The sequence below is a fragment of the Channa argus genome, chromosome 3 (assembly GCF_033026475.1).
Source record: "Channa argus isolate prfri chromosome 3, Channa argus male v1.0, whole genome shotgun sequence".
NCBI classification, from domain to species: domain Eukaryota; kingdom Metazoa; phylum Chordata; class Actinopteri; order Anabantiformes; family Channidae; genus Channa; species Channa argus.
Genome location: NC_090199.1, coordinates 4,288,408 through 4,309,260, shown reverse-complemented (window position 1 = coordinate 4,309,260; position 20,853 = coordinate 4,288,408). Strand labels below are relative to the sequence as shown.

The 20,853-nt window shown below is 38.5% G+C and overlaps 2 protein-coding genes across 2 annotated transcripts; both read right to left on the bottom strand.

Moving 5' to 3' along the window:
• Positions 1-522: 522 nt before the first annotated feature.
• On the bottom strand, positions 523-14,340 carry LOC137124607 (B-cell receptor CD22-like). Its single transcript, XM_067499708.1, has 8 exons — positions 14,127-14,340; positions 13,586-13,855; positions 13,088-13,348; positions 3,212-3,505; positions 2,681-2,947; positions 2,024-2,284; positions 918-978; positions 523-529 (listed from the first exon to the last, which is right to left on the bottom strand). The coding sequence occupies exons 1-8, from the start codon at positions 14,218-14,220 to the stop codon at positions 523-525; spliced, it is 1,515 nt and encodes a 504-aa protein (XP_067355809.1). The 5' UTR covers positions 14,221-14,340.
• On the bottom strand, positions 4,623-6,230 carry LOC137124654 (sialoadhesin-like). Its single transcript, XM_067499769.1, has 2 exons — positions 5,693-6,230; positions 4,623-5,124 (listed from the first exon to the last, which is right to left on the bottom strand). The coding sequence occupies exons 1-2, from the start codon at positions 6,150-6,152 to the stop codon at positions 4,901-4,903; spliced, it is 684 nt and encodes a 227-aa protein (XP_067355870.1). The 5' UTR covers positions 6,153-6,230; the 3' UTR covers positions 4,623-4,900.
• Positions 14,341-20,853: the final 6,513 nt, after the last annotated feature.

Below are 20,853 nucleotides of genomic sequence, written 5' to 3'. Positions count from 1 at the left end.
GTCACCAATGGATTGTTTTCATTCACGTGTTTGGTTCATCTGAGTGAAACTGTGGTCGACTGTGAAACTGCCTCTAGAATGATGAAAGAATTGTGTTTTATGGATGTGATAAGTGGTGACACTGACCATCTGCTGTGCTGAGCGATATTTGTTCCCGTTTGACATAAAATAAGCCAACAATTCATTAAAGAATGAATTCAATTAGTACTTTTAGTTTGGTGATGTTACTGTGTGGGGAGCTGCTCATCTCTGTGCAGTACTTTTACTGACAAATCTGACAGCAGAGTACTCAGTCACTTCCTCCTCCTCCTTGTGGGGCTGAGCTGCTCTGATGTTGGAGTAGACAGCATCCGTCTCTTTCTTGGAGAAGTTGACACTGGCATACAGAAGGTTTTCAGGCTCTTCTGATTGTCCCTCAGCAGGTAGATGCTGCAAAGACAAAAGTACTTCAGCTACACACGGGACATGTGGTAAAATGTGTTTATCTTGACTGGAGAGGTCTGTCCTGAAAAGACCAAAGCATCAACATCTGCAGGAAAGATGGTCATAGTATCACTGTTGTCACCACAAAGATTCTTCTCAGATGAGTAAGTTAACTTCCAGTGAATTTATTCTTTGTCCTGATCTTCAGGGTTTAACTTCTCACTGTGATGTACAGGTGTACGACTCCAGGACCTCACCTGTCTGCAGGCAGGTTCCTCTCCTGTGAAGAGTAACTGGTTTTCGCTGATCTGTGGTTCTTTAGCTTCTAGCTTTGCTGTAGAAAAGTACAAGTGTCCTCTCAGACCTCATGACGCCACTGTTGGATGCGTTTACTGGTTCATCACAGCACATTTATAACCAAACCCAAACACACTTATCAGTGATTGAGGGTGTGGACAGAGGCGAAACAGGAAGCTGAATTTAACAACTCTCACCTGTTCCCTGTTGTCTGGTCTGTCTTCAGGCTCAGATGGTTCCTCAGTATTCTTCTTGTTTCTGGTTAAAATAAGAATAATTTTAAAATAGACTGAATGTTTTAATCCTGACAAACAGACTTTCAATGAATTATTAACGAGCCATTTAGTGAAACAAAGCTTCTGACCTGATCCATAAGAAGACACAGAGGACAAGGAGAAGTAGGAGAACAGCAGTGGTTACTCTAGCTGCTGCTGATTTCCATGATCCTGGGGAACAATCAAGAGAAGAGCGACGGTTCATTTGAGTGTTACAGCCTGTTTGGGCCAATTGTGTGATTTATAGCAGGAACAAAACCAGGACTATGGTGCATGTGTGTCTGCAACATCAATGCTTCATTTCCTGCTCAGTACAGGGAGGATGTCTGTCAGTCTGTCCATTACTGGAGGTTTGAGGCTGTCCCAGACCAGCTGGAGATGAAACATCTCCTTTGTTTCAATGGTTTGTTCTAACTCACCCTCTTAAAGTCAGTTTTACACAGACATTCATTAAGATTTCATTACAAGGTTTTAATTTTCTGTGCTCTCACTCTCTGAACTTTCACAAACAGCAATATTTCTGCAGAAATTCCAGAGACCACAGTTTGTATATTTTTACAGGGTGAAAGAAAACATGTTAACAACATAAAAATAAAATGCTATAAGTCTTTGATCAAACACCAATGATAAAAACCTTGTTCTGCACACATTAGCAATATGAGACAAACTCAGATGATTCAAATTCACACTACTCTGTTTCTGACTCCTGTCCAGAGGCAATGACTGTTTTAAAGCTTCTCAAAGTTTCCCCTGGTACCAATATTCATAACTTCAATGAAAACACACAGTATGAGAAATGTATTATCCTATAATTTACATTTGTAAAAAACGTTTATATACAATTTTGCTGATAGTTGTCTATTTCTGCTGTGTCCTAATGTTCAAGTTTAGTTTTTCATCTGCCAATCTGCTAACTTCAATATTGGCAGATGAAAAACTATTGTAATATTCATTCAAATTCTCAAACATTATGTTGAATGTGCATTAAATATGGTGCATGGTTTGTGCAGTTGAATGTAATAATTTACCTGCAGCAACAATCAGATATAAGGTGGCGTTTTGACGTCCTTTTGTGTTCTGGGCTTCACAGGAATAATTCCCACTGTGTTCAGGTTTGATGTCAGTGATGGTGAAGATCTGTCCTGAAGCTTTTGGTGAGTCTTCATTCTCCTTGTACCAGGTGTAATTAGCTGCTGGGTTAGCATCACTGCTACAGGTCAGAGTCACTGAACTACCCTCCACTATCTCAGCAGAGGGACTCACTGACACAGAGGGAAGCTGTGGAGGATCTGGAGGAGAAAGAAAAATCAAATTCTTCATTGGACTTCACAGCAGGACTTAAATGTACAAGAACTGAATAAGATGTAAGAAATTTCTGTTTGTCATGAAGGAAGAGGTGGATGGTAAATGGCTCATAGGCCACATGCCGTGAAGCTACACAGTTTTGTTATCGCCTGTAAAAGTTTCAACTTGTTTATGACACAGTGAAGAAAAAAATCCCAATAAAAGAGAAAATCTTCCTGTTGTCTAATTCATGATTATATGTCTTCAAACAAACTGCAGCGGCCACAACAGTTTATATGTCTGCTTTTTTTCACGGTTACAAGAAGAAGAAGTTAAAGTGAATAATTAGCAAAACATAAAGTTTTTGTTAATATTTAAAAAGTTGTCTGTGTTTTACTCACATTTTACATTAATAGAGACAACTTCAGATGTCCTCCTCCCCAGTTTGTTCTCAGCTGTACAGTAATATTGTCCAGAGGCAGAAGACTTGATAGATCTGAAGACAAGCTGTGGTTTTTCATGGCTGTATTTAAGATCTGGGCCTTTTTGCTTGTACCAGGTGTAATTAGCTGCTGGGTTAGCATCACTGCTACAGGTCAGAGTCACTGAACTACCCTCCACTATCTCAGCAGAGGGACTCACTGACACAGAGGGAAGCTGTGGAGGATCTGGAGGAGGAAACATTTGAACACAGTTTATTGTTTGCAGGATATGTATTATGATAAATCACTGTGCTCTGACATAAATTTAACTAATAGAAATGAGGTCATATGTATCTGATGCTACACGTGTTGAAATAAGAAAACAAGTGTAGAAGCATCAGAAACATTCTAGATGGTTTTGTGACTGAAAGCAGGCAGAGCTGAAGAAAGTGAGTATGATCAGCCAAATTATTCCACTATGTTTCTACTTATATAAGTTGTTTTACTCACATTTCACATTAAGACTAATGTCTCCAGATCTGTTCCTCCCCAGCTTGTTCTCAGCTTCACAGTAATATTGTCCAGAGTCAGAGGACTGGATGGAGACGAAGACAAGTTGTGGTTCTTGATTAAGAGGTTGAACATTTAGATTTCCGTTCTTCTTGTTGACCACTGTTTGGTTCTTCTTGTACCAGGTATAATTAGCTGCTGGGTTAGCATCACTGCTACAGGTCACAGTCACTGAACTACCCTCCACTATCTCAGCAGAGGGACTCACTGACACAGAGGGAAGCTGTGGAGGATCTGTAGAAGGAAAAATCAGCTTTTGTTAAAACTGTTTCGGAGACATTGATCAGGCTGAACTGTGGCTCATTGATGGTCAATAATTTCTAAGAAGTTTAAATATCTAAATAAACATACAAAGAAAATATTGAACAAAAGTGTTTAAGGATTTTTTTTCTTTAAAACATCCATATTAAAAACACTTTGCTGCTTTGTTACTTTGAATTACAACTTGACATTAGGTTAGAAATACAGAGAAGTAAACTCACACACTGGAGGAGAAGGACAATCCTCATGTTCCTTTAAAGCACAGGAGATGTGGTCTCCAGGATTAAACTGGCCTTTATAAGATGCAGTTTCCATCTTGTTGATTTTCTGTCCATTGTTAAACCAAACAAATGTAAGACGACCAGTTGGACTCTTACTGCTGAGACACTTCAGCTCAGCCTCGGTGTAAAACTGGTGGACTGTTGATCTGATCACCTGCACCTGCAGAGCTGGATGTACAGTAATGGAGGAAGAAGAAGCCAAAGTTTAATCACTTTCCAGAAAAACTGGGTAAAAATGCTACAGGTAACTTGAAGGAAAGTAATACAACAGCGTCTTTGGAAAAAATGAAACTTAAAACATGAATGAAACTACTAATGTTTTTCAGAAGGACAACTACTAATGTTTTTCATTAGTAGTTTCTAATGTTTTTCAGCTATAAATAATTTTTTTTTTTACATTTTACTTTGTGTTTGTTTTCTTTGTTATTACCTGTGACAGTCAGAGTTGTTCCAGGTAAACTGCTCCTCCATTCAAAGCTCTGTGTTATGAATTTGAAGTGATACTGGGCTGAATCTGTCTCTCTCAGGTCAGTGATTCTCAGAGTGGAGCGTCCTGTCTCTCCCTCAGGCTGTGAGGGATTCTGCCACTGACGACTACGTTCAGGACTGAACCAGAATTTAGATTTGACCTGATAATAACTAGTGTAAGTACATGAAATGTCCACTGATGAACCTTTGAAGACACAGATTCTTCTGTCAGTGTAAATCACTCTGTTGCGGGATTCACCACGAACACCTGAAAGATAAAAAACTTAATCTTTCAATATACTTGAATGTGTATGTCTGCAAAAAGGAAAACATCCCGTTAACATAACAGACTTAAAAAGTCAAAATGTTCTACATTTCAGTAGGTCTGAACAAAGGTGAGCAGACAAATGACTCAGATTCTGTCTTTGAGCATCGCTCTGCACACTGATGGGTTCTACTGTTGAATTAACGTGAATTGAATTATGTGTTAGCCATGATATTCTCACCTGACATTATTAAATTCACTGAGGAGCCTAATTTTATAACCTTAGACACTTAAATCCTTTAACCTTTATCAAATATCTGACTCTGTGTTCACTTCTAGATCAACAATAACTATCTATCTAACTATATAGGACTTCTCATGTCCTTTTACAGCACAGGAAATGCTGTCAGCAGAAGTAAAGTAATCTGCATAAGAAGATGTTGACTGTCTCTGAATCTTCTGTCCATTCTTGTACCAGATGTATGAAAGACGATCAGGTAAACAGCTGCTTTGACACGTCACATCTGCCCAAGTAGAACCATGGTACATTTTTGATCTGGTCACCTGCACCTGAAGATCTGAACATGTTAAGAAGAACAGAATGTCACACTCCCCGTTTTTGGCTCTAGTTTTGTTTAGCTTTACTTCCTGCTCCTGGCTTTTATTTTGTTAATCCCTCTGCTCCACTTCCCAGTTAGTTTCTTTAGCTTCTTGTTTCTCGTTAACCCTGATTGATTTCACCTGTGGCCCCTTGTATTTATAGCCAGCTTTCCCCACTGCTCACTGCCAGATCATCTCTCCTTGTCCCTAAATCCTTCCATGTACTGTCAACCTGTATAAACACTGCTCTCCCTGCTCCAGTGTGTTTAAGTTCTGGGTCTGTTTAACCTGGTTTATGTCATTTGTACTAGTGTTTTTTTTCCCACCCTCCTTATGGACTGATTTTCTGTTGATTGCTTTTCTTTTAATAAACCTTTGTTACTCAAAACACCTTCACTTGCCGTCTCCTCCCTTTGGGTCCTACCAAAATTAAAGATACACTAGAAAGTGTGACAGAAATTTAATTTAATGTAATTTCATACATGCAAATGTGCACAAATAAATCCCAATATTTCCAAAATATTAACCATTCAAATAAATTCTTACCTGTGACAGACAAAGTGACTCCAGGTTCACCAGTATAACGTCCTCCTGGTTGGTTTGTTATGAACCTGAACTTGTAAACAGCTGAGTCTCTCTGTCTCACGTCTCTTATTCTCAGAGTACAGACTTTGTCAGGACAGTAATATTCCACTCGACCTGTGTAGTCTGGGTCTGTTCTCAGATCTACAGGTGCATTGACTTTCCATTTAGTAAACCATAATGTGTTTGGAACTGTTGTACTTCTTCCATTTATTCTGGATGGGTATGTGTAGGTGCAGTAAATGTCCACTGTTGATCCTTCTAAGACACAGATGTGAGTATCAGTGTAAGTCACTCCCCAGTTATTCTGACCATGTATCACTGTAACACAGAGAACAGCAGAAACCACAATCACAGTGACCTCAGTTAACAAACAGTTAAGAGAAATTGTATCATAGCACCAACAATAACAACTAATGACCATTAATCTCAGCAGAAATGTTAATTTGGACAAACATCATTGTCCTCAGTTATCAGAGTAATTATCTGTCATTGACATAAAACGTTACTATCAGACCTCAATCTAACCACATCTGAACTAAACAACAGAATCTGACTATGCAGTATTTTTACTGTTCTACACTATAGCATAGGTCATATAGACGGTTGCCTAGAGTATCACCTGCTGGAGGGGGCACTGCTGCATGCCCTCAAAAACAAAATGTAAATTATAGTAATAATTTTGAAATATTTTAAATGTTTTAAAAACACTTGTTACACTTTATATGGTTCCTGCTGCTTAACGAGTGAATTTCCACACAGTGGGATCAATAAAGATGATCTTATGTTTGTCAGATTGATATCGTCTACCGTCCAAGCCCTCAGGTGCAGCTTTCAGTATTATCCGATGATAACATAGATGCCTTTGCCGTAAGGACGTCCAGACATGTACAATTTTAAATGAAAGCTATCAGAGACTTTGGACATGATTTTAGTGCAACATTATGGTTTTATGTTGTCTTGTTTGCACATTCTGCTTCTATAAGGCCCATTGTTACCAAATACAAGATTTCACTGAGCAAAGCACCATTTCCATTTATTTTGTTGAAAAAAAAAGGAACAAATATTTGCTGACTGTGAGTTAAACTTGCAATGCAACTTTTGAATTCTGTTTTATATTATATTGCAGTGTTTTGTATTGTTTGAACATAGCACCTTGTTAGTGTTCTGACTTTCTAAGTATTTGTACAAAACCTGAACAGGAACAATGATTTTATTTCAATTTAATTCTTCTCTTTATTGTGATTTATTTTAAGTCATTTTTAATGTGTTTAGTGTGTGCGATTGGACTATGATTGGTTCTCGTTGACCAAGTGCAGCTCACACTCCCAAAATTAAGGGATCAAGGAGGGTTGCAGCAGTTCACAAAACACTTTTACATTATATTCTCATGTTTACCTCTTGTGATGGCCCCTGTCTGGTTTGCTGTGGCCAGGGAGTGGGTTATTTCTCCTTCTGGCATCTGGAATCAGAGCTCTGAAGACCATAAAGGAGCCGGTCTTTAGTTTGCTCTGCTCTCTCTCTGTCTCTGTCTGTTACCACTGTTTGGTCGTATTCAACCATTTGATTTAAATGTAATAAATGTTCAAATAAGGGATAATCGTGTCATGGCCTCTGAGCTGGATTAAGTTTAGAGACTTTATAACTGCTTTTAAATTGATTCTTTTACTTTTATTTAGTCATTTCAGAATTAAATTAGAGTGAAAACTGTGAGGGAAGTTTCAAAATCTAGGTACCACTATTTCACTGTTTTCACACTTCTGGCAGACCCAGTATCAAACCTGCTTACACCAGTGCTTCCTCACCTTTTGCTCCCCAGCAAGACATCATGTCTCTGGCCACACGAAGAAGTGTCTTAGCTAAATATAAGACTATGGTCTTATGGTTGATACACCTGAACATTTGCTTCCCAGAAAGGAGCCCACGGGAACCAGCACAAATGGTCAATCTCAAGGACTCTCAAGGACAAAAGTACAAAGTGACAAGAACTTGATAATAAAGACTCCTGACCACATTATATGAAGGTTGATTTGCATCGACTCATCCCTTTGTTCTTTGTGTGAACCCAGCTGTTGAGTTAAATGTATAAAAGGCTGAACAACCTACACATCTTGGTCAATCTGATTGACCCACTCATGAGTGTAGTTCTGTTCTGCTTTGCTTGTTTCTCCATTTTGCTGATTAAATTCATCATTATCATTCACTTGTGAGTTGCCTTTTGCCTCCTAACTTGCCTTACAGTTTTTGCCACGACAGAAACAAAATCCTGATTTAAATGTTTGATCTGATCTGATCTGAGCTCTATCCAGAGCAGAAGACGAGTGGATGATGCAAACCTGCTGATTTTAGTTTATCTTTGTGTGCATCCATGCTGATAAACATCCAGTCTAAAGTGCAATGAAGTGATGAAATGAGCTTTACTGCAGTGTTACTGAGCAGAGTAAGAGGAAGAAGATGAATCATCAGACTCTATGTGCTTTTCTTGGTTAGTTTCCTCTCTGCTCACTCTGTGGTGAAATTGCTACTTAGTTAAGTGTGAAAACGAGAAGAGGTGAAAGAAACTCATCAGTACATCTGACCTATAAATAAAGAGACTCTCTTCCTGTAACACTGTTGTGTGGTACAAATGCAAGTTGAGCCACTATGTGATGAGTCCAATTTTCCTCCTAAACACCTTCTTGACATCACCATGATAAAAGTTCTGGAACTACAGAGAGAGAACAAAACTGTCACAATATACAGAACTTATTAAACCAGGGTGGGTCACAGAACAACTCTGTAAAACAAATCTTCATTACAGATCTGTATTACAAATGACTCAATAACAAAACCAAGTAAAAAATCTGAACTAATCCAAAACAGCAACTGGTCATTTCAGCTCTGACACTTTCAAACAAACTGGTGGTTTTAATACGATGGTGAACTGGGGTTAAGATGGTCATAATTAACAGGTGTCAGAACACACAGTGTGTCACAGCTTGATGTAGCTGCAGACAAATCCCACAAATGTAGAAGTACAGTACCTGACAGAGAGAGGAGGAGGAGGAGGACAAATCCATTCACTGCTGCTGTTAAACTCATAGCTGCATATCTTTTCAAAAGATGGTTCTACTCAATGTGGAGGTTGTTCCTCTGATGAAGTCACTGCATTATGATCAGAAAACTGAAGACAGCAACAAACTATTAAAACACACCAGACTTCCTGCTTCTTACCATATTTAACACGTATGAATGTCAGGATCCGGTCCTTCATATTCACTTCCTATTCTGGACCTTTATTTTGTAGCCCTTTTCACCGTTCACAATTATTTACACCTGTTCCCCTGCCTTCTTAAACCCAGCTCAGATCATCGTCTTGCTATTTATGTAACACCCTGACTTCTGGTTTGTCTGTCTCATGGTATCTGGACTCCTGTTTATCTTGGTCTGATGTTTGGTTGCTGTGCTCTTTATTTTGTCCCTGTTCGTGTGCACGTTTTAGTTTGTAGTCTGTCCTGTTACACTCTTTAGATTGGTCATTTGTATTATATCTGCTTAGTCGGTGTCCACATTTATGTTAATTACTTAGTTGTCTCAGTCCAAATTCTAGTTATTTGCACGACTCATTCTGACCCCGTCTTGTGTTCAGTTCTTCAGTTGTATTTAACTCTTTTGGGCCAAATCAGCGTTTGTCCTCCTCTTCGTAGTGATTTTTAGTTTACCCTTTTTGATATCCTGTGTTTGTTAATAAGTCAGTTTAGACCTCAAGCCCCCTTCTCTTTGGTTTACCAGTCTTATCTCCACCCCCTAAATTTTGGATTTGTGCCCACACTGGTATCCTGACTCTGTTTTCACTAGCCCTGGTCCAGTTTTGGTTTATGATGTTTGTGTTCTGAGTCTACTGTCTGTTTAGTTCCCGAATTTGTTAAATAAAGTCACTTATATTCTACGTCCCCCTCACTGTGCTACGTTTAGGTCCTATTAAAACACACAGAGGAACGACTCAGAGTGATGATGCCTGATTCTGCAACACTGACGCTTCATCACTAGAGGAAAGTGAAACACCAGAGGACCAGGAAACCACATTTCTGAATCTAACACTAATTGTTCTACATGGTTCTTAAAGACAGAGAACAAAGACTTACAGTATCTGGGACAGCAAGAAAGACTATAAATCCACTAAGTACTACTGTGAAACTCATAGCTGCTCACGTTGTGTCTATAACTACAGAGTAATAACATATTTGTAGGAAGAGTAAGTAAAGTGCAGACAAACTAAATCAAGAGTTACACAACTTTTTCTACAAAGTAGAAGTCATGTTGTTAAAGATACACACAACTTCCTTCTCATTTAGCTGATTTACCTGCATGATGAACCAGGTGGCAGCACATAAAAATCCAGCAAAACAATAACAAGACTGATGACAATGCAAAATACACAAAGATTTAATGCCAAATGGTAAATAAAATAATTAACACTGGGTGCAATTAAAAAAAGTTGTAGTTAGAAGCAAATTTAAAAAGATTATTTTTAATGAACTTGGTTAATATTTAGTAAAGTTATAGTTAGTGACTCAGTATAGAAGTAAGTTATTATGCAAAACCAAAAAAGGAACCAACCCAAGTTATTTAATTGAGTGAGAAACAAAGTAACATTTATTTCCAAAAAGAGTAAAAATACTGACAGTTGGTACTTGGCTCACAAAGAAAAACAAACAGCTGTGATAAAACTGTCAAAAAAATAAGAGATACAAAAACATTGTGAAGACATGTATGATCAGAAAGAATAGAACACAGTTCATCATTCTGTGTTTATAGAAAACAGAGAATGAGGAAACAGTTATGGGCTCTGTTACAATTAAACTGCCTGTTGTTTATTCATTTAACCTCTTCTACACTTTGCCACCTTAACAGTTTTTTGACTGACACACAAACAGCCAAACCCACAACAACACAGTTACTGTAGCAAACCATTTGGATTAATGTTCAGTTTGAACAAGTTAGTAGAGAACATGAAACTGGATTTGTTTCACTGAGCAATGCAGATGTTCAAATTAAGATAAAAACACAGGAAATAAATTCCCCAACATGTGAAAAAGAAAACACAAACTGTGAAACAGAACAACGTTGAAACCGTGGTTTTCTGAGTGAAGTGATTTTCTCTCTACACGTTACATATTCCACGTGTGGGACATTAAGTCCTGAGGTCAGGGCATGTGGATACTTCTTTAAGACACAGCATCTCGCCCGTCCACAGCTCTGCAGTTGAGCAATCAGTGACTGGAACCTGTTTCCAACGATCTAAGAACTGGAGAGAGACTCTCTTCACTCAACAGTTACAATATAACCAGTTTGTTCTCTATCTACTTGTTAGATATTCCATACGTGCAGAGAAATGTTTAAGACTCTCAGTGAAGAGACATCCCAATCCAAATCTACCAGGGTCAATGAGGAGGTGATGGTCCTTAAGGGCATTAAGCATCAGTCTGAGTGGCATAGAGATGCTGTAGTCAGACTGCAGACATAGGACTGTTTGCAATGAGCAGTTAAAACTTATGGACTAAAGGTGACACAGAGTTCTGAAATGGCCACTGCAGTCAGCCAGGGTAGACTGCATGGAACGTGTGCCTAGATGTTCAGGACCAGAATACTATGAGGCTGCACCAGGCCTGGATCAACAACCACCAATGACCAGTTTGAGCACTAGCGACAGACTTGGCTCCCTAAGGGCCCAGTCAGACACTGGGGCTACACCAACTTAAGCTGTGTGCAGCAGAGCAAAGCTCAATTTATTAATTGTATTTTTTTATTGTATTTTTAAGTAATAAGGGAGAGGAAGGAGAAGATGCTTGCTGCATCTGGATCTTTCTTACAATGGCAGCATTTGGGATTGTCTTTCAAACATTATGGACTGAGGTTTGATTTATTGTTGCAGCATGATTGGCAGCTTGCAAACCAACACACTTTATCCAAAACAAACAACTTCATGATTACTGACAGAGATGCTTCATCTCTTCAGGGAGAGATCTTATTTTCTTATTTTACTTTGGTGTAGGAGCTTCTTGTCTTTGTTGTTGCGTGTAACCAGCAGCCTGGCAGCCAGAAAAATCAGGAAAAATCTGCTCTGTCAGCATAATCACCAGCAGGTAAGAAGCCACTATTGCTCATGCAAAGGCAGCTGAAGCCAGCAACACTAATAGCAGGAGATGCGTCCAGGTTGGCTGCCAACTCAGCAGACACCCAATTTTACTTCAAGTAACTGGATCAACACCATCACCCACAAACTGTTTTTGCACATAAAAGGACAGTTTATGATTTGCTTTGCTTTCAGAGTTGGTCATTTAAAGCTAGATTAGATATAAAATAATATTTTCATGTGATTGTAGCAGTTACATTACACACAGTACATGCTGAGAAGGTTAACACCTCCAGTTTTTGGTGCGTATGTGGAGGAGACTTCATTGGCTTTGTCTACTACAATATTCTTCATATTTATTTAAACTGTAGAATGTGAAGCCAATATTTTTGTATATCTTCAATAGGCTGTATTACTTTTTCTGCCAACCAGGTGACTGCATCTGAACATAATCACATCAAATATATTTAAGGAATATGAGTTTTGAGTTCCTTCCTTGCAGGAGGCTCTAACCTGACTGTTCTTCACACCAGGTCTTTGTGCTGCTCTGTGTCGTCTCTCTGTGCTGCGGTGATGGATGTTGCAGCTGAGATGATCTGATAATCATGTTGGGAATCTGACTGATGGGGAGAGAAGGAAAGATGAGACTAAAAACACCTCATGTGGAAAACTTGATGATATTAAACATTAACAGAGAGAATAAGAGACTGAGATTGTATTATGTGAAGGACAAAAAGTTCCAACTATTTCTTTAAAAATCAAACATTATGTCCTGATTAATTTGTCAAAAGACCTACTCACCTCTATCATCTCCACAGATTTGTTTAGTTCAGATTTAAAGTTCTGAGTTTTCTTCTTCCTGGATTAAAAATAATAAGATACTTCCTGATTTTACAGGTACAAAAAGAAGGGACAACGTGACAGATTTGTTTCATTTACCTCATCCACAGACTCATGACAAGCAGAGGAATCAGGACCACAAGAGTCAACCTGATGATTTTCATTATCGTAAGTGATTTCCCTGAATGAAGACACAGTGGATCTTAGCAGGTTGATTCAATTAATAATCACTTTGTCAAGTGTGACTATAATCACTCAACCACATAGAATAAAACAGAGGAAATGTAGAAGGGATTGTTTTTCATTTGCGTCACCTCAAGTTCCATCTTATTAAATATGTTGATGAATTTTGCTGCAGTAAACAAATAAACAGTACTTGAAAAAAAGCAGTGGACACAACCTACCAGCTAAAGCAATAAAACACAGGGTGGAATTCTGACGTCCAATTGTGTTCTGGGCTTCACAGGAATAATTCCCACTGTGTTCAGGTCTGAAGTCAGTGATGGTGAAGATCTGTCCTGAAGCTTTTGGTGAGTTTTCATTCTCCTTGTACCAGGTATAATTAGCTTCTGGGTTAGCATCACTGCTACAGGTCAGAGTCACTGAACTACCCTCCACTATCTCAGCAGAGGGACTCACTGACACAGAGGGAAGCTTTGGAGGATCTGGAGGAGAAAAAATTTGAACACAGTTCATTGTTTGCAGGATATGTGTTATGATGAACCACTGTGCTCTGACATAAAATTAACTAATAGAAATGAGAACATATGTATCTGTTGCTACGTTAAAATAAGAAAACAAGTGTAGAAGCATCAGAAACATTCTACATGGTTTTGTAACTGACAGCAGGCAGAGCTAAAGACAGTGAGTATGTTTCTCCTTAAATGAATTGTTTTACTCACATTTCACATTAAGACTGACGTGTTCAGATCTGCTCCTCCCCAGCCCGTTCTCAGCTTCACAGTAATATAGTCCAGAGTCAGAGGACTGGATGGAGGCGAAGACAAGTTTTAGTTCTTTGTTGAGAGGTTGAACATTTAGATTTCCTTTGTTCTTGTACCAGGTATAATTAGCTGCTGGGTTAGCATCACTGCTACAGGTCAGATTCACTGAACTACCCTCCACTATCTCAGCAGAGGGACTCACTGGCACAGAGGGAAGCTTTGGAGCATCTGGAGGAGGAAAAATCAGCTTTTGTTAAAACTGTTAAGAAGACATTGATTTAACTGGAACAAACTGACATCAGGATGAACTGTGGCTCATTGATGGTCAATGAGTTGTGCAAATTTGTAAATATCAAAATAAACATACAAAGAAAATATTGAAATAAAACATGATAAAACAAAAGTGTTTAAAGAAACTTTCCCTTTAAAACTACTTGGAGATTTGTTACTTTGAATTACAACTTGACATTAGGTTAGAAATACAGAGAAGTAAACTCACACACTGGAGGAGAAGGACAATCCTCATGTTCCTTTAAAGCACAGGAGATGTGGTCTCCAGGATTAAACTGGCCTTTATAAGATGCAGTTTCCATCTTGTTGATTTTCTGTCCATTGTTAAACCAAACAAATGTAAGACGACCAGTTGGACTCTTACTGCTGAGACACTTCAGCTCAGCCTCGGTGTAAAACTGGTGGACTGTTGATCTGATCACCTGCACGTGCAGAGCTGGATGTACAGTAATGGAGGAGGAAGAACGTTTAATCACTTTCCAGAAAACTGGGTAAAAATGCTACAGGGAACTTTAGGAAAGTAATACAACATCAACAGTGTCTGTGCAGAAAATGAAACTGGAAACATTTTATAGTAACTATTAATCTTTTTCAACTATCAACTAATTTGTTTTTACATTTTATTTTGTGTTTGTTTTCTTTGTTATTACCTGTGACAGTCAGAGTTGTTCCAGGTAAACTGCTCCTCCATTCAAAGCTCTGTGTTATGAATTTGAAGTGATACTGGGCTGAATCTGTCTCTCTCAGGTCAGTGATTCTCAGAGTGGAGCGTCCTGTCTCTGTCTCAAAGACCTGAACACGACCTGAATACTGGGAGTCTTTACTAAGATCCTCAGGCTGTGAGGGATTCTGCCACTGACGACTACGTTCAGGACTGAACCAGAATTTAGATGTAACATCATAATAACTGGTGTAAGTACATGAAATGTTCACTGATGAACCTTTGACAGCACAGATTCTTCTGTCAGTGTAAATCACTCTGTTGCAGGATTCACCACGAACACCTGAAAGATAAAAAACTTAATCTTTCAATATACTTGAATGTGTATGTCTGCAAAAAGGAAAACTTCACGTTAACATAACAGACATAAAAAGTCCAAATGTTCTACATTTCAGTAGGTCTGAACAAAGGTGAGCAGACAAATGAGTCAGATTCTGTCTTTGAGCATCGCTCTGCACACTGATGGTTTTTACTGTTAGATTAAAGGTTTTGTGTTGCCACACATTTCTGCAAAGAGAAATCTTGCTCAAACTGTGCAGCTTATTTTACAGATTTATTCCTTTGTGGTGACAGAGAATAACAATAAACTAATGTTGCCTTCCTCCAAACTCCACACAGTGAATTGCCAAATGCCACTTAGTTGCCTGCAGTTAAGGTTCAGTAAGATTAAAACTTCACAAGATGGTGATAAAGTTTTAGTAAACTCACACACTGAAGGAGAGGGGAACTTCTCATGTCCTTTTACAGCACAGGAAATGCTGTCAGCAGAAGTAAAGTAATCTGCATAAGAAGATGTTGACTGTGTCTGAATCTCCTGTCCATTCTTGTACCAGATGTATGAAAGACGATCAGATAAACAGCTGCTTTGACACTTCTTGTCTGTCCGTGAAGAATACCATGATGTGATCACCTGCACCTTTAGATCTGAGTATGTAATAAACACACAGTTCATGAAAATGTGCACAAGTTTACCCCAGTATTTACAATATGTTTGGAACTAAATTAGAATTTTTAATAAATTCTTACCTGTGACAGACAAAGTGACTCCAGGTTCACCAGTATAACGTCCTCCTGGTTGGTTTGTTATGAACCTGAACTTGTAAACAGCTGAGTCTCTCTGTCTCACGTCTCTTATTCTCAGAGTACAGACTTTGTCAGGACAGTAATATTCCACTCGACCTGTGTAGTCTGGGTCTGTTCTCAGATCTACAGGTGCATTGACTTTCCATTTAGTAAACCATAATGTGTTTGGAACTGTTGTACTTCTTCCATTTATTCTGGATGGGTATGTGTAGGTGCAGTAAATGTCCACTGTTGATCCTTCTAAGACACAGATGTGAGTAGCAGTGTAAGTCACTCCCCAGTTATTCTGACCCTGTATCACTGTAACACAGAGAACAGCAGAAACCACAATCACAATGACCTCAGTTAACAAACAGTTAAGAGAAATTGTATCATAGCACCAACAATAACAACTAATGACCATTAATCTCAGCAGAAATGTTAATTTGGACAAACATCATTGTCCTCAGTTATCAGAGTAATTATCTGTCATTGACATAAAACGTTACTATCAGACCTCAATCTAACCACACCTGAACTAAACAACAGAATCTGACTATGCAGTATTTTTACTGTTCTACACTATAGCATAGGTCATATAGACGGTTGCCTAGAGTATCACCTGCTGGAGGGGGCACTGCTGCATGCCCTCAAAAACAAAATGTAAATTATAGTAATAATTTGCAGCCCCGACTGGCACCCTTTCTTCATGCTTAACGAGTGAATTTCCCCACAGTGGGATCAATAAAGATGATCTTATGTTTGTCAGATTGATATCGTCTTCGTGTAAAGGCCGTCCAAGCCCTCAGGTGCAGCTTTTGGTATCATTCGATGATACCATAGATAGTGGAAGCTGTCAGGACTTTCTAAATATTTGCACAAAACCTGAACAGGAACAATGATTTCATTTCAATTTAATTATTCTCTTTATTTTTATGTATTTTAAGTCATTTTTAATGTGTTAGTGTGTGTGATTGGACTGTGATTGGTTCTTGTTGACCAAGTGCAGCTCACACTCCCAAAATTAAGGGATCAAGGAGGGTTGCAGCACTTCACAAAACACTTTTACATTATATTCTCATGTTTACCTCTTGTGATGGCCCCTGTCTGGTTTGCTGTGGCCAGGGAGTGGGTTTTTTCTCCTTCTAGCATCTGGAATCAGAGCTTTGAAGACTATAAAGGAGCTGGTCTTTAGTTTGCTCTGCTCTCTCTCTGTCTCTGTCTGTTACCACTGTTTGGTTTTTGCTGACACACGTCAAAACTTCCAGCCACATCATGTTTACACACATCCACATGTGCACTACTGACATGACTGACTAACGTATCCAACAATTTGATTAATGTTTCATAAATGTTAAATAGAGGGATAATCGTGTCCTTTGCCCATTTTTTTCATGGCCTCTGAGCCTGGTTAAGTTTAGATACTTTTTAATTCTTTTTAAAATGATTCTCTGACTTTTAGTTTGTTATTTCATTATTAAATTAGAGTGGAAACAAGCTTAGCAAAATCCTGATTTAAATGTTTGATCTGATCTGATCTGAACTGAGCTGAACTCTATCCAGAGCAGAAGACGAGTGGATGATGCAAACCTGCTGATTTTAGTTTAACTTTGTGTGCATCCATGCTGAACAACATCCAGTCTAAAGTGCAATGAAGTGATGAAATGAGCTTTACTGCAGTGTTACTGAGCAGAGTAAGAGGAAGAAGATGAATCATCAGACTCAATGTGCTTTCCTGGTTAGTTTCCTTTCTGCTCACTCTGTGGTGAAATTGCTACTTAGGTAAGTGTGAAAACGATAAAACAAAGAGGTGAAATAAACTCCTACCAGTACCTCTGACAACTCTTTAAAATATCTTCATTACAGATCTGTATTACAACTGACTCAATAACAAAACCAAGTATAAAAATCTGAACTAATCCAAAACAGCAACTGGTTATTTCAGCTCTGACACTTTCAAACAAACTATTGGTTTTAATATGATGGTGAACTGGGGTTAAGATGGTCATAATTAAAAAGTATCAGAACACACAGTGTGTCACAGCTTGATGTAGCTGCAGACAAATCCCACAAATGTAGAAGTACAGTACCTGCCAGAGAGAGGAGGAGGAGGAGGACAAATCCATTCACTGCTGCTGTTAAACTCATAGCTGCTCCTCTCAGTTTCTTCTGTGGCTTCAGGGATGTTAAACTAATGCAGTAAATTGTGTCCACAGGATGTTTCAAAAGATGGTTCTACTCAATGTGGAGGTTGTTCCTCTGATGAAGTCACTGCATTATGATCAGAAAACTGAAGACAGCAACAAACTATTAAAACACACCAGACTTCCTGCTTCTTACGATATTCAAAATGTGTGAATGTCTTGATCCGGTCCTTCATATTCATTTCCTGTTATGGACTTTTACTTTGTAGCCCTTTTCCCCACTTCCTTTTCACCGTTCACAATTATTTACACCTGTTCCCCTGCCTTTTTAAACCCAGCTCTCCCCTCTGTTCTCCTCTGTCTTTCTATTTATGCAACACCCTGACTTCTGGTTTCTCTGTCTCATGGTATCTGGACTCTGTAACCTGTTTATCTTGGTCTGAGGTTTGGTTGCTGGTGTCTTTATTTTGTCCCTGTTCGTGTGCACGTTTTAGTTTCTAGTCTGTCCTGTTACACTCTTTAGATTGGTCATTTGTATTATATCTGCTTAGTCGGTGTCCACATTTATGTTAATTACTTAGTTGTCTCAGTCCAAATTCTAGTTATTTGCACGACTCATTCTGACCCCGTCTTGTGTTCAGTTCTTCAGTTGTATTTAACTCTTTTGGGCCAAATCAGCGTTTGTCCTCCTCTTCGTAGTGATTTTTAGTTTACCCTTTTTGATATCCTGTGTTTGTTAATAAGTCAGTTTAGACCTCAAGCCCCCTTCTCTTTGGTTTACCAGTCTTATCTCCACCCCCTAAATTTTGGATTTGTGCCCACACTGGTATCCTGACTCTGTTTTCACTAGCCCTGGTCCAGTTTTGGTTTATGATGTTTGTGTTCTGAGTCTACTGTCTGTTTAGTTCCCGAATTTGTTAAATAAAGTCACTTATATTCTACGTCCCCCTCACTGTGCTACGTTTAGGTCCATACACATAACCAGGACAGTGAACAAAGTTATTCGTTCTTTAAACTCTAAATTACCCTATTTTCTACATAGAAAACAGAGAATGAGAACCAAGTTGTGGGGTCTGTTAATTATTTAACTTCTTTATAAACGAATAAAAAAAAAACAGATGACTCTCTGAGTTTCTTTCTTTGTTGTCATTGTAACACAAAAATAGTTCAACAGAAAAATTTGCATCAAAACAAAGAAACAAATCTCACAAGTTGGTGCTGCAATACACCAACTTACACCACAGCAGGATGTATGTACCTTCACATAGTCTGTAGCTGATGAATGGATGTGAACTGACCTATTAAAACACACAGAGGAACATTTTCATGTGATTGTAGCAGTAAATTACACACAGTACATGCTGAGAAGGTCAACACCTCCAGCTTTAGGTGTGTATGTGGAGGAGACTTCATTGGCTTTGTCTACTACAATATTCTTCATATTTAATTAAACAGTAGAATGTGAAGCCAATATTTTTGTCTATCTTCAATAGGCTGTATTACTTTTTCTGCCAACCAGGTGACTGCATCTGAACATAATCACATCAAATATATTTAAGGAATATGAGTTTTGAGTTCCTTCCTTGCAGGAGGCTCTAACCTGACTGTTCTTCACACCAGGTCTTTGTGCTGCTCTGTGTCGTCTCTCTGTGCTGCAGTGATGGATGTTGCAGCTGAGATGATCTGATAATCATGTTGGGAATCTGACTGATGGGGAGAGAAGGAAAGATGAGAATAAAGACACGTCATGTGGAAAACTTCAATGATAATAAACATAAACAGAGAGATTAAGAGACTGAGATTGTATTATGTGAAGGACAAAAAGTTCCAACTATTTCTTTAAAAATCAAATATTATGTGCTGATTAATTTGTCAAAAGAGCTACTCACCTCTATCATCTCCACAGATTCATTTAGTTCTGAGTTTTCTTCTTCCTGGATTAAAAATAACAAGATACTTCCTGATTTTACAGGTACAAAAAGAAAGTACAACGTGACAGATTTTCAGCATTTACCTCATCCACAGACTCATGACAAGCAGAGGAATCAGGACCACAAGAGTCAACCTGATGATGTTCATCATCGTAAGTGATTTCCCTGAATGAAGACACAGTGGATCTTAGCAGGTTGATTCAATTAATAATCACTTTGTCAGGTGTGTCTATACTCACTCAGCCACATAGAATAAAACAGAGGAAATGTAGAAGGGATTGTTTTTCATTTGCATCACCTCAAGCTCCATCGTATTAAATATGTTGATGAATTTTGCTGCAGTAAACAAATAAACAGTACTTGTAAAAAAGCAGTGGACACAACCTACCAGCTAAAGCAATGAAACACAGGGTGGAGTTCTGACATCCTATTGTGTTCTGGGCTTCACAGGAATAATTCCCACTGTTTTCAGCTCTGAAGTCAGTGATGGTGAAGATCTGTCCTGAAAGCTTTTTGTTAAGTCTTCATTCTCCTTGTACCATGTATAACTAGCTGCTGGGTTAGCATCACTGCTACAGGTCAGAGTCACTGAACTACCCTCCACTATCTCAGCAGAGGGACTCACTGACACAGAGTGAAGCTTTGGAGCATCTGGAAACATGGAGTTTCAGGGTGAGAATGAGGTTTGGAACACATTTTACATAGACAGTCTTCATAAACCAACACTAAAGCAAAGTGTGATGTTCACAACTTCATCACGTGTTTTTGTACATTGGAAAAGTTCATTGTAGAACATAAACGTCACAATGTCTTACAGTCAGCTGTTCTGACGAATTTGTTCTGACTTCATTTCCACAAAGAAACTTATTGGACACATCTTATAAAGCTAATGGTTGAATCCTAACAATTTGGAAAGTTTATAACTAGCCTTCATTCTTTTCAGACTTTGTTTGGTGAAATACAAACATGGACCCATGAAGTGTTTTGCACCTGAAATAATTTCTTTTATGATCAGCACATTTTTTTGTTTAACCCTTAAGAGTCTGGCCTAGTTTTTGAAAACTTTAGATTTTACTA

Bases quoted from the DNA above. Each gene is read 5' to 3' on its own strand.
- LOC137124607 (XM_067499708.1), bottom strand. From the start codon at position 14,220: ATGGAAACTGCATCTTATAAAGGCCAGTTTAATCCTGGAGACCACATC. The intron at 13,349-13,585 runs GTGAGTAAAACA...TTTCTCCTCCAG, and splicing joins CGTCAGTCTTAATGTGAAAT to ATCCTCCAAAGCTTCCCTCT. The intron at 3,506-13,087 runs GTAGGTTGTGTC...TTCCTTCTACAG, and splicing joins GTGTTTTATTGCTTTAGCTG to ATCCTCCACAGCTTCCCTCT.
- LOC137124654 (XM_067499769.1), bottom strand. From the start codon at position 6,152: ATGGTCATTAGTTGTTATTGTTGGTGCTATGATACAATTTCTCTTAAC. The intron at 5,125-5,692 runs GTAAGAATTTAT...TAACATGTTCAG, and splicing joins AGTCACTTTGTCTGTCACAG to ATCTTCAGGTGCAGGTGACC.